This window comes from Aquarana catesbeiana, linkage group LG10 (genome assembly GCF_042186555.1).
Source record: "Aquarana catesbeiana isolate 2022-GZ linkage group LG10, ASM4218655v1, whole genome shotgun sequence".
Lineage (NCBI taxonomy): Eukaryota > Metazoa > Chordata > Amphibia > Anura > Ranidae > Aquarana > Aquarana catesbeiana.
Window position 1 is genome coordinate 66,626,816 of NC_133333.1, and position 14,235 is coordinate 66,641,050.

The 14,235-nt window shown below is 40.6% G+C and overlaps 1 protein-coding gene across 1 annotated transcript in view; it reads left to right on the forward strand.

Moving 5' to 3' along the window:
- The first annotated feature begins 443 nt into the window (after positions 1 to 443).
- Positions 444 to 14,235, forward strand: part of HRC (histidine rich calcium binding protein) — a 319,013-nt gene continuing 305,221 nt past the window's right edge. Inside the window, exon 1 of the mRNA XM_073602275.1 lies at positions 444 to 1,379. Coding sequence (XP_073458376.1) covers positions 749 to 1,379 — 631 coding nt within the window. The 5' untranslated portion in view covers positions 444 to 748. The remainder of the gene's footprint in view (positions 1,380 to 14,235) is intronic.

Genomic DNA, 14,235 nt, shown 5'->3' on the forward strand with positions numbered 1-14,235 from the left:
ATTATCAGTAAACTCTTGTAACAAACTAATTAAGCTCTTCAAATCTCTTGCTCGTTCCATATTACACAGATTTAAACACATATACAGAGAGAGAGAAAAAAAAAAGAGACAGAAATTCATATGGGTATGACATCAAGTAGAAAGCCTCACAACTTTTGATCATTATTAACTGCCAAATTATTATTTAGAGAAGGTTGAAAGGGGTGGTCACAGTCAGGATGTTCTTGTCACAATGAAAAGCTCTAGTAGAGACTGATAAGACCTAAGAATAGCTGTCCAATTAAGGTGTCTCTGAGTTACTAGCAAGTTTTCTCAGGGCTGTCTTCTGTGACCTTTTGCACCGTGTGCATCACAAATATGGTCATGAAGGGAAATGTGCCATCATCTCTTTCTATATTAGCAGCATTGAAGAGCTGGAAAAAAGTCCCTTCCTCTGCAGCTATTGGTTCAGAGACAGAAAGTGTATTTTGTACATCTGCTGCTATCAATCAACTAGCCTTGTGCACAGGTCTCTTTTCACAGAGCACTTTTCTTCTTCAGCGTTGCTGTTCTCAACTGACTTCTAGCCTGTCATCTCCCACCCAAGAAATCTTTTTATTGGATTATTTTTCTGTGAACTGGTTCTTCAAGTTCGGAATTGAGCTGGTTGCAACTTTTCTTCATCTTGTGATCCTGAGAGTGGAGTCAAAAGACAAAGTGAGTCTGCTGCTGGACAAATCCAAGACTTCACTGCTCTTTTTGTACCAGGATGGCCTCACAAAAAGTGTGGCTGTTGTGCCTTCTGGTCACAGTTATTTGCTCATTCCAGGCAAACTTATTGCCTGGGGTACATGGACAGGTGCAAGCTGTAGGCCAAGATCATGATGATGACGACGATGATGATGACGATGATGATAATGATCATGTCGCCCATGATGGAGATGACAAAGACGGCGATGACGACGATGAAGATGACGACGATGATGATGTCGATGATGATGATGATGACGACGACGACGACGATGATGGTGATGATGATGATGATAAAGATGAGGATGATGATGATGAGGATGATGATGAGGATGATGATGATGAGGATGATGATGACGATGATAAAGATGATGATGACGATAAAGATGATGAGGACGATGATAAAGATGATGATGCCGATGATGATGACGACGATGACGATGACGATGATGACGACAATCAAATTGTAAAGAAACATGATGATGACGACGATGATGACGACGATGATGACGACGACGATGATGACGACGATGATGACGACGATGATGACGACGACGAGGATGACGATGATGACGATGATAATGATGACGAGAATGATGATCAAGCAAAAAATCAGGAAGATGACGATGATGATGATGATGATGATGAAGGTAACTAAGACTAAAGTATTTCATACTTTACACAAACCAAACACTAGGGATCATCTCTCAAATATAATTGCTCAGTAGTAGAAAAATAGCTTCAATATTTTTCTACATTCAAAAAACCAAAAGAAATCATTCAGTGAAGTGTTAATTGTGTACTAGCAGCATTAGCTCACAGGCTTTATTTAACCTATGGCTGCTGGCATGAACGGAATACCTAAAATGAGATTGCATTGAGCCTTTGCTGCTGTGTGCTGTGTCCTTTCTTGCTTTCATTAATTGCAAACTTTCACTGGGACATTGAATTGGACTGGACAGAATTTCTGAATTACTGGAAGGAACTTGCCTGAGTCCTGGTCACAAAGTTGGGATCCCACAAATAACTTTAATATTCTATTTCTGGGTTACAATAGTTTTATGAAAAAATTAATCTGACAATGAGGTTCAGATAGAATCAGTAAATCATTTAAAAAAAAAATCAGATTCATCATCTTCCTTTTAAGTTGTGCTATCAAAGTGCTTTAACTGTAAAAATATGGTTTTATTGGCTTTTTTCAGATACCCTGGTCTAGTCTTAGGTTCTTGGCTCTTTAATGATAACTAGAAAGGTCATTGGGTATTCAACCCTTGAAGAGAAAATGTTAACCCTGGTGCAAATTCTAATGTTTGTATGGTCACCACAAGTAATTAATTTTACTGCTCTAGTTGCCTGGAGTTATATTTCATATACTTACATCTTTTATGTATTAATGATTATAATATCTTCTAAACCTGTTCAAACCTTTTCTCAGTTTTAAAGACAGAATATTATTAGCCAAGAAATAATACGTGAAAACCATTTGTGCTGATGTTTAGACATTTTATGGCTGATTCACAAAATACAGAAAAGTTTACCTTTACTTCCTGTCCGGCTTACAAACGTTCCACTAGACCGGAAGTGAGGGAATAATATCTGCAGCAGGGACACTGATTCATTTTGAATACAGTAAGGAGGAGTTAGACCTCTGTATACTTTTTTCTGTGCCTTCATTTAGGTGGTTCACCCTCTTTAAATTACTAGACATTATTGTAAAGAGGACAGAAAGGAATGTTTAATTCCAAACAAGAGACGAGAAGAAATCTACCAATGGGGACACTGAACAACTGTCTAATAGGGGATTCTCTCTCAGTTCTTGTTATGACTCTGGGTTAAAGGAAATGACTCTAAGCCCAGGTTCACATTGAAGCGATTTGGCATGCGATTTGACATGTCAAATCGCATGCCAAAATGGCTGCTATTGCCGGCAATGACACCGTCCAAAACGGTGCAGCACCGACTTTGCGGCGCCTCACCAATTCCCAAAAGCAGTTTCTGTACTACTTTTGGTGACTTCGGGGGGCAATTTTCATAGACATCTGTCAAATCGCCCCTGAATTTGGACTGCATTGCCGGGTTGAAATTGTGCGAGTTCAGCTAAACTCGCACGATTTCTAACCCGCTCCAATGTGAACCTAGGCTAAAGGAAAAAAAAAAGAACAGAGGTTTTTACCACTCCCTGCTCTATCGAAAACCAAAGCTAACATTTGGCTATACATACATTTTAGATATGCGTGAATCTTTTTTAGCTCCCAGTAGCATGAAAGTAACTGCTTATTGACTGTTTCTCACTCTGCGACATACTAATTTAATTGTTTTGCAAATGAAGCAAATATAACAAGTAGTAAAGCTACACCATGTTATATGTTTCAATTAAAATTCCCCATTAGTGTGAATGCTTTCATAAACAATCTATTCAATGTATACAACAAGAAGGCCCTTGCACTACATAGTGGTTAAGAAATTTAGAGGACATTGTACATAGATTGAACAATCAGATTGTAAGAATTGAGTACTCCTAGATTTCTTTCTGAAGGGAATAAACATCCACTGTTATATGTCCCTGAGGACCCAAATTGTTGCATTGTATGGCAAAAATGTATTACAGGATGGCAGGACTTCAGTTACAGCCAGGCAACTGGTACCAACACCCCTGTTGGTATCAGATGCCTGGCTGTAATTCTGACCTACCGGTTTCAATACTGTGTAAGTGGCTGACCATGCACAGACCTTTTATTTGTTTCAAATTGGTTTTGTATTTCCTTACAAGTCTATGGAGTTGCAAAAATTCCCTTGAAGCAGATCAAATGCAGAATTAGGTCTACTGCAAGTCCAGCACCCCATCAATTCTGAATCTAAGACACATCTTAAACTGATGTGAAACCAATGCTATCTGCACAAGCTCAGAGCCTTGCATCATATGATTTCCTATCATGTATATGGGATTAAAGAATTTATGAATTTACAGAATAAGGAATCTATACTTTTTATAATTTATTGCTATTCTAGTGCCATGTAAAATATGATATGGTGCCTAAATTTCAAACCAAAGTAAGTCCAATGTATTATTATTTGGAATGGCTAGTAATTTAGTGATGACATTTCTTTGTATTTATATTCTTTTTTGTACTTTTCATTACTGTAAACCTAAAACTTTTTATTAATGCTCACACGTAAGTGGAGCAATGGCAGTCTTCTGGATAACCTTGGTATACGATAGCTCTGATATGAATTATTACTTGAGTTTATTCAACCAACCACATCACTTAGATAAAACTGAATATTGTTTCAAGACCTGCCATAATCTTCCTTTCCTGATACCTGAACATGACAGCACACAAGTGGCTTTGTCCTCTATTTACCCTAAGTACAATTTATAACTGTAAAGAAAACCCTTAGACAAGCATCCTAATGCTGGCCCTATGCTGACAGATTTTTAGGATACTGTATTCTGACAGGTGCCTGATTGGATGCAGCTGATGTTTTGTCAACAAACATAGCAACCACCAGCACAAAGGACACTTTTTTATTAACTTAACATACCATCCCTAGTGCTGATTTAAAAAAAAAACACTAAACGTAACCTTTAGCACAGTGGTCATCATCAACCCTGTCCTCAGGGCCCACTAACAGCCCAGGTTTTGTGTATTACCTTGGGGAGATGCAGACTAGAATACTGCAATCATTGAGCAGCAAATGATATCACCTGTGATGTATTTCAGTTATCTTGCAAACCTGGCCTGTTAGTGGGCCCTGAGGACAGGGTTGATGACCACTGCTTTAGCACACAGCGTATTTTGAGGGGAGCCGCACTTCCCATACCTGAAATGCTGGCTGGCTTTTAGGTATTGCTAGGCATCATGTCACCCTTTAGGTTGGGCCAACATGGGAATTTTAGTGGCCTAATCATGCCACTAAATCTCTACAATTAATCGTTAAAAGTAGTGATTGATCACTATACATAGAAAGTCATCTATGATGTAAGTTGCAAAAGCGGTATGCTTATCCAACTAAGTCCAGCCATAGATGGATTAAAATTCGGCCAGTTCAACAGTTCCACTGGTTGAACTGGATGGACTTGTTTTTTTTTTCAGCCAGACTTATGCCCCGTACACACGGTCGAATTTTCCGATGGAAAATGTGTGATAGGACCTTGTTGTCGGAAATTCCGACCATGTGTAGGCTCCATCACACATTTTCCATTGGATTTTCCGACACACAAAGTTTGAGAGCAGGCTATAAAATTTTCCGACAACAAAATCTGTTTTCAGAATTTCCGATCGTGTGTACACAAATCCGACGCACAAAGTTCCATGCATGCTCAGAATAAATAAAGAGATGAAAGCTGTTGGCTACTGCACCGTTTATAGTCCCGATGTATGTGTTTTACGTCACCGTTCAGAATGACCGGATTTTCCGACAACTTTGTGTGACCGTGTGTATGCAAGACAAGTTTAAGCCAACATCCGTCGGAAAAAATCCTAGGATTTTGTTGTCGGAATGTCCGATCAATGTCCGACCGTGTGTACAGGGCATAACTATGTAACTGTGTAACAGGAACTGGTCAAATTTCGATCAGTCTATGAGCAGGCTGGTTGTACTGAAGTCAATCCATTGATCAACTTCAGTACAACCAGCCTTTAAGGTTTTTTCTGTGCGATCACTGTCGGTGGCTGCATAACTGCCGGCAGTGATCATTGTATTCTAATAGCTAGGAAACCTCCTGCTGTCAGAATACAATAGAGCTGTGGACGGGATTCCCCCATCAACACTGACTGTGCTGATGGAAATGAAGCAATTTTCTTTCCTACAACCCGTGGCTGAAGGAAAGAAACTTGTATAACGTATGGCTTGGTTTAGGGAAGCCATACACACCTAAACGAAAGGAATTGATAGATTTCTCCATCCACGCAAAACAGCACGGATCAAAAAATCTCCCCTGATGGCTATTGTATTCTGATTAATGCTGCTTCTGTAGCTTTCAGAATACCAGAACAGTGACTGTGTTTGATTGACTGCATTCACTGTTCAACCGAGAATTTTCCTTCGAGTTTCAAGTCAAAGTTTATCAAGTCGGGTGGTGCTGATAGCCGTGTATGGGCAGCATTGTTTGCACAGAGCTCACACTGTGTGCAACTAATCACTTCTGAATGCACCTTGTAGCTGCATGTAGCTTATATCATAGGGAACCATTTGTCTTTATCTATTTATCACATTCAGCGCAGTCAGTGAGTGACATTTGAGCTGCACGTAAATGTATTTTATTGGGATTTTATGTGATAGACAGACACAAAGTGGCACATAATTGTGAAGTGGAAGAAAAATGATAAATGGTTTCCAAAATTTTTTACAAATAAATATGTGAAAAGTGGGGTGTGAGTCAATACTTTGTAGAATCACCTTTCGGTGCAATTACAGCTGAAAGTCTTTTTGGGGATGTCTCCACCAGCTTTGCACATCTGGAGAGTGACATTTTTGCACATGTTTCTTTGCAAAATAACTCAAGTTCTGTCAAGTTGGATGGAGATCCTCAGTTGGATTTAGGTCTGGACTTTGACTGGGTCATTCTAACACATGAATATGCTTTGATCTAAACCATTCCATTGTAGCTCTGACTGTATCTTTAGGGTTGTCCTGCTGGAAAGTGAACCTCCTCCCCAGTCTCAATTCTTTTGCAGACTCTAACAGGTTTTCTTCTAAGATTGCCCTATATTTGGCTCCAGCCATCTTCCCATCAACTCTGACCAGCTTCCCTGTCCCTGCTGGAAAAAAAACAGCAGCCCCAGAACATGATGCTGCCACCACTATGTTTCACGGTGGGGATGGTGTGTTCAGGGTGATATGCAGTGTTAGTTTTCCGCCACACATAGCGTTTTGCTTTTAGGTCTAAAAAGTTCAAATTTGGTCTCATCTGACCAGAGCACCTTCTTTCACATGTTTGCTGTGTCCTCCACATGGCTTTTCACAAGCTGCAAACGGCACTTCTTATGGCTTTCTTTCAACAACAGCTTTCTTCTTGCCACTCTTCCATAAAGGCCAGGTTTGTGGAGTGCATGACTAATAGTTATTCTGTGGACAGATTCTCCCACCTAAGCTGTGGATCTCTGCAGCTCCTCCAGAGTTACTATGGCTGCTTCTCTGATGAATGCTCACCTTGCCTGGCCTGTCAGTTTAGGTGGACGGCCATGTCTTGGTAGGCTTGCAGTTGTGCCATACTCTTTCCATTTTCGGATAATGGATTGAACAGTGCTCTGTGAGATGTTCAAAGCTTGGGATTTTTTAAAATAATTTAATCCTGCTTTAAACTTCTCCCTGACCTGTCTGGTGTGTTCCTTGGGCTTCATGATGCTGTTTGTTCACTAAGGTTCTCTGACACACCTCTGAGAGCTTCACAGAACAGCTGTATTTATACTGAGATTAAATTACACAAAGGTGAACTCTATTTACTAATTAAGTGACTTTTGAAGGCAATTGATTCCACCAGATTTTAGTTAGGGGTATCAGAGTAAAGGGGGCTGAATACAAATGCATGCCACACTTTTCACATATTTATTTGTAAAAAAATTTGAAAACCATTTATCATTTTCCTTCCACTTCGCAATTATGTGCCACTTTGTGTTGGTCTATCAAATTTAATCCCAATAAAATACATTTACGTTTTTGGTTGTAATATGACAAAATTGAAAATTTCAAGGGGTATAAATACTTTTTCAAGGCACTGTAGATGCAAGTCATGAGCCACCCTGCCTTCGAACCATTTTGCAACCAAAGTCCTCCTAGTGGCCCACCCCAAACAGAACGAAATGTATCTGCAAATTTTTAGGAACTTCTAACCAGTCGATATTTTTTTTCTATAACAATAGTGTCCTGTTCACTATTTTGGTAAATAATTGAGAAAATGTGCAACTTTTTTTACATGTAGAGATTTTCTGGTTTTAAACCTGAACAAGTTTTATACATGTTCTCAAATGGAAAATCATGGCATGATCTCATGTCAAATTACTAATTTAAACCAGAAAACAATACAGAATAGGAGCACAAGACCAAAATCAAATAAGAATCCAAGATAATTTTAATTGTTGATTAAAAAGTCATACAAAAATATCAGTTTGTCAGTTCACTCCAACACACTACAGTGGTGTACAAAGAAAAAATATGAGGCAGACGGCATTATATTGTGCTGCGGGTCTGATGAACCTGCAGTATTGCGTGTTTCACATGCATTGAATTAAGAAGTTATTTGATTTTGAGTGAGCTGCAGCGTCCCCAAATGGCACATGTTGCTTTTTTTAACACCGTACATGCACTGCATTTTTTTTTAGTGCGTTGGGGTGCCATTCAAATGAGCTTTTATGATAAAATGCAATAGAATGCACATTTCACAGTGCTCTAAAGCAATTATTCAGTGTGCACTGACCCTAAAGGTTATACATATTTAATTTATATTTTCACAAGGAGTAGTTTAATCTTGTAGTCAATCTTCCTGCATGTAACCCAGATTCTGTCAGTGTTTGCCTTTGACAAATAGCCAACAACTGCAGTGAGAACTTGAGAAGCAGATGGTTAACCTACTGTTTGAAATGGATCTGCAGATCTGTCCTATTAATAGTACACTTATAAATGAGCCATTCAGTTTGTCTGCCTGTAGCCGTTACACTTGTGCTGTTCAATAATATGTTTAATGCATCAATCATTTTCCTGCATTAGAAGCACAGAGAATATATGAAAAATTAGGACAATGCCGCAGAAAACCATGGATTTTGTGTTTTTGCCTGATGCAAGTTCCATTGAAATCAATAGGTAACATCAAAACACATGTCAACATGGATTTTAATGCAGCATGTTAAAATGCATGTCAGTGCACATCATCATACATCATAATGCACATAAATGCAAGTTGACATACATTAATGTGCAATGTAGGGGCCTAAGACAAAGCAACGTGAGTTAATATGTGTTTTGATGTGTTTCTAATGATTTCAATGGCAAATGCATTAGCTATAAAATTGGCAAAATGCAAATATGTGACTCCAGCAACGGGGGACTGGATCCCACTTAAAGGACTATGAAATGAATGCTTTTAATGATATTTAAAATGGTATATATACAAGCAATTTTATTAAACACAGATGTTTTTTTCATGCTGTCATCTAGTCCTATTGAAAAAAACTATGAATGATCTTTACTGGTGCCTCCTATAGGCTAATATGGCAGCTAAAACAAAATCATATCATCGGCATAAATGTTTGTATTGGAAATGACCAAACATTCATCAATCACATTCAAACCTGTAGATTACAGCTGACAATTACTGTCAGTTTTGAATCTGATTGGTTCCTGTGGGTTAGTACAGACTGTTCTTAGCATCCTTTTTTGTGTGAATAAGGATGCTTTTACATATATATTTGTGAATGTTAACAGTAGCTCTTTTACATAATACAACTTTTAATTTAGTATTGTTTTAAATTAAATATACACTGTACCCTACATAGATTATTGTGTTATGGGTGAATGCTGGTCAGTAAAAACACACACTAGCTTCTTATCATCTTCTGGGACTCCAGCAGTGAGATTTCTCCAATTTGCAACTTGTCCCAATCCCTACCATGTAGTCTCACTCATCTTGCTGATTTTAGCACAAAACTCAGAACAAGATTCTGGGACATGGGCTGATTTGGTAGTGCAGGAGCAGAGATCCCATTGTCAGAGTTCTTTATTGATGTAAGAAGCTGTTGGCTGATTTGGTTTGCCAGCACCAACCCTGCACTGGACCAATGCCATTGCTTTATGAGAAAAAAAAAAATCGGGCAATGGATTAGACTTTTAAAAAACTGGCTTCTGGTTTGCATTGAAGCGTGTACAACACTCTCTGGAATGGAATGGGTTAACCTGATTAAGCTTGTCTTTCTGTCTGTGCTTTTTTTAAAGTGGAAATATGGTCACAGCGCAGCACAGCTGTTGCAGCAAATCTCTCTGGCCATTTCAATAAATGCTTCAACTGAGTAACACATTGTCTAGCCTTCTTAATTGTGTAACGTGTGCCTATACTTAATAAGGTATTCATATTACTTTGACGTAAATTGTTAAATTCTAAAATCATACATTTTTAGTCTGGCCAGATGCAATCGAACGTTTTTAAATGCAGTTCAAACACGTATGCAATTTTGGTTATGTATTTTAATAAGCCTAATTTACACCACTGTGGTGCTTTCATGTGCATGAAAACAGTACAGCATGCTGCATTTTTTGCAAGTGAACACACCGCAGATTCATGTAAATGCAACTCAGTAAAAAAAAGTGAAAATATTGCCAAAAATGCATTGTAATGCATTACAAACAGATACAGTTGAACATTTTTAAATGTAGTTCAAACATGTATGCAAGAAAAATGAATGTATTTTAATAAGCCTAATTACACCACTGTGGTGCTTTCATGTGCATGAAAAAAGTACAGCATGCTGCATTTTTGCACGTAAACGCACCACAGATGTATGTAAATGCAACTCAGTAAAAAAGGAAAAATAATGTCAAAAATGGTCTGTAATGTATTGTAAAGAGATGTAAAGAGATTAATGTAAAGAGATTGCAGTTCAAGTGAGCCCTTGACCAAAATGCACCGACTTACATATTAAAATGTACATTTTATTGCACAGCTACATTTGTTCAACTTGACTTAATGTAAGTATCCATATTTGATGTCCTGAGGTCCACTGGGGATGCTGTAAATCACTGTAGTAGCTTATGAGTTCTGTGCAAGCAGCTTCCTCTCTGCACATTGAACTTGCTCAGCACCTCCACCAACCATAGAACACCTCAAACTTTTTACAATGACTACAAGGCACTCTCTGATTTGGACAATGTGGAGCAGAGGGTTGGTGGTATCACAATCTCCGATTCATCTAATCAGAGAATGCCTTGTATTCTCTGAGCAAAATACATGGTGGTTTATGAATAGTGGAGGTGCCAAGCGAGTTTACAGAGGGGAAGCCGCTTGCACAGAGAAGATCACAGCACTTTCTGTATGTTGCCCCAACTACCACAATGACTTACAGCAGACCTTCGGGTATTAAATATGCATACATATACGGTATCTAGCCAAGCTAGCCCAATGTAAGTATTCAAAAAATATAATTCCTGGAGTTCAGCTTTAAGCATTCTAGAATGCCCATCACTGTCCACATCTATGGAAAAATGTATCATTAGACTTGGTGGGCCTGTGTCTATGGGCGACAGAGCCAGGACGCAACTTTTTCCTGTATAGTTTTTAACCACAAATTTTATTCATATTATTGGTAGACATGCAATTATTTCATATAATTGTATTTACTCATTGCCACAATATTCTTATCTAAGTTAGTAAAATTAATATCAGAAATTTTTTTTTGCGACATGTCACTGAGGGTACTGCATTAATGAACTGCAGAAGAAGAAAGTACTTAAGGGTTATTTTTAACCCTTATTTTTAAACTATACAACTATATAGCTTAACTAAATATTTTTAATATATTTACTGTACATATGGCAAGTAGAGCCCACATTTTATCTGTGGGTGTTCAGAGCCTCTCTTGAGTGATGAGGCTTGCTAGAGGAGCAATATGAAGGACCAGAACTGCAGAACCAAACATGCAAGGCACTGCAGTTTCATTCAAATGCTGCACAGCCTAACACAAGTTTGGCCAATGCTTACCTGCATTGCTTAGATCTTCACTGTACTGCAATGTACATTTTTTCTGTCCCTGAACACCAGAGACTCATTATCTATGCCATTTGAATACTGTGGGACCAGTTTTTGAGTATCCTCTCTGCTGTTGGATTTATTTGTGCATGCATGCATGTGCATTTATTTGTGCATGCATGAATTGGACCCCATCCACCCAAAGCTATCCTTGCAAAAGTGGGGCTTGGGTACGATCCTAAGAATATACTGCTAGTAGCATAGCTATTACCAGGGCAGTCATGCTGGGTAGGTATACAGAATTTATGCATATGAAAATGAGTAACTTGGTCCTCCAGGTTTGGGGTTATTCACAACCTTTAAAGCTGAAATCTAGAAAAAATAATAGACATGGAGGGACACTACATTGCCAGAGTATAGGGGAGAGCTGTCTGCTGGGGAGGAGAGGTTTAGATATTTAAAACTGTTTTTGTTTTGCTCATTGACAGAGATGAGTAGCCAACCACAGCTCCACTACAAGGAAGAAATTTTTGTTTTCTCAGTTGGAATTTAACTCTAAAAGTTGTGCCCAAAAAGGGCAGGTGGAGGGTAAAAGACTAACCAGTATTGCCTGAGTTCTCCCTGTAGCTGATGTTTCCTCTATTACAAATGTACCATGCCTTGTTCTGCGCAGTGTCTTTGTGTGGAGGTAGCCATCTTAGCAGAAGTAGGGCTTTGCTTTCTCATGGCAGACCCTCCAGCAAGATGAACAGTGAGCAGCATAGGAGTGACCTGACCAAGTTCCACTCCAAATCTCCTGCAGTCAGGTGCAGTAGTGTCTAAGGCTAAGCTTTACTGCGGGTCATGCAGCCCGCATTTGCTCAGGTGCGGCAGTCCATTCATTTGAATTGGCTGCTTTGCCCACATTTCCCACAGGAAAAAGGTGCATGCACCTTTTTAAAAACGTGGCTGCGGGGAAACCGGTCTTTTAGACCATGTGATTACCCTCTGGTTCCCACAAACATGCTGCGGGCTGAGGTGCCTGGGGGTGCCATTCAGAATGCCATTCAGCTCGTAAGAGCAGCGCGATTTGGCAGTAGGTGTGGCAACAGGTGCGATTCCTGCACCTGCATCCAGACTGCAGACTACAGGCAAGTGTGAACCTAGCTTTAGATCTCATACTGCAGGTATAGCGCTAGGAGGCTGTAGGCAGTGCCTAGGCATACACACACCAGAAAGTGCACTGCTGTTTTCCTGGATGAATTCCAATGAAAAGGTACATTTTTCAGGTAGCTGTTTAGCCAAAAATGAACATTTCTAAATGTTTCCTATAATGTAGCAAATCTTAACTTTTCAGTTTTTCTGGACTAAAAAGGTTAGTTCACATTTTGAAAAAATAAATAAATGCACATGTTTTGCAGGTAAAAAAATTTGCAGAGCATTGCACCTGCGATCAGCAGATCGCAGGTGCAATGCAAGGCTCCAGCAGACTCTCAGGATAGTTGTCTGCCCATATCAGACATATCATATTAGAGGAGTAAGGCAATTACCTGGGAGCAAAAAGATCAATGAACTATGAGAACGTTCATCAGCACCCTTATGCAGCATACACACGGGCGGACTTTCCGACCGGACTGGTCCGTCGGACCGAATCCGGCGGACAATCCGACCGAGTGTGGGCTGCATCGGACCGTTTCGGTCAGAAATCTGACGGACTTTAGATTTGAAACCTGCTTCAAATCTTTAGGTCGTAACTCCACCGGACTCAGTTCCTAACAGAAAGCCCGGTCGTCTGTATGCTGGTCTGACGGACCAGATACGACGCAAGAGCAGGTTACTATATCTTGCACTCGCTGCAATAGGAAAAACAAATTTTCCTATTGCGGCGAGCGTGAGGGGGAGGCGACAATGTCCCTTAGGTCTGGTGTGGATTTTAAGCGGAACCCCCTATGTCCAAAATCCATACCAGACCCCTATCCGAGCACACAGCCCGGCCGGTCAGGAAAGGGGGTGGGGACGAGCGAGCACCCCTGCGGCCCCTCCACCCCAAAGCACCTTGTCCCCATGTTGATGAGGACAAGGGCCGTTGGTTGTCAGAGTCTGCTTATCGGAATCTGGGAGCCCCCTTTAATAAGGGGGCCCCCAGATCCTGGCCCCCCACCCTATGTGAATGAGTATGGGGTACATCGTACCCCTACCCATTCATCTAGGGAAAAAGTGTCAATAAAAATCCACACTACACAGGTTTTTAAAGTAATTTATTAGACAGCTCCGGGGGTCTTCTTCTGACTTCAGGGGTCTTCTTCCAACTTCGGGGGTCTTCTTCCGACTTCGCCGCTGTCTCTGGCCTCTTCTCCTAGTGTCCGGTTCTTCTCCCGCTCTCTGGCCTCTTCTCCTGGCATTCGACCTCTTCTCCCGGTGATCGTTTCTTCTGCCGACTCCTCCGCTATCTTCTGCCGGTCTTTTGCTAGCGGTGGCCCGGACTTCTGCGTCGCCTTCTTTCCTCTTCTCTTCTTCCGATGTTGACACAACGCTCTCTCCTGCTACAATGGTGTGTGAGCGTTCCGCAATGGCTTATATAGGCGGTTACCCCGCCCCCTTATGACATCACAGTCCCGGGGCATGCTGGGAATGTGAGGTCATAAGGGAGCGTGGTCAACATCACCCGGTGACCACGCTCCTGGATTCCGATAAGCCCTCCGCCCGCAGACCCCGACAGCCAACGGCCAAGGTTGTCAGGAAGAGGCCCTTGTCCTCATCAACATGAGGACAAGGTGCTTTGGGGTGGGGGGGAGCAGGGCGCCCCCCTCCCCCAAAGCACCCACCCCCCATGTTGAGGGTATGCGGCCTGG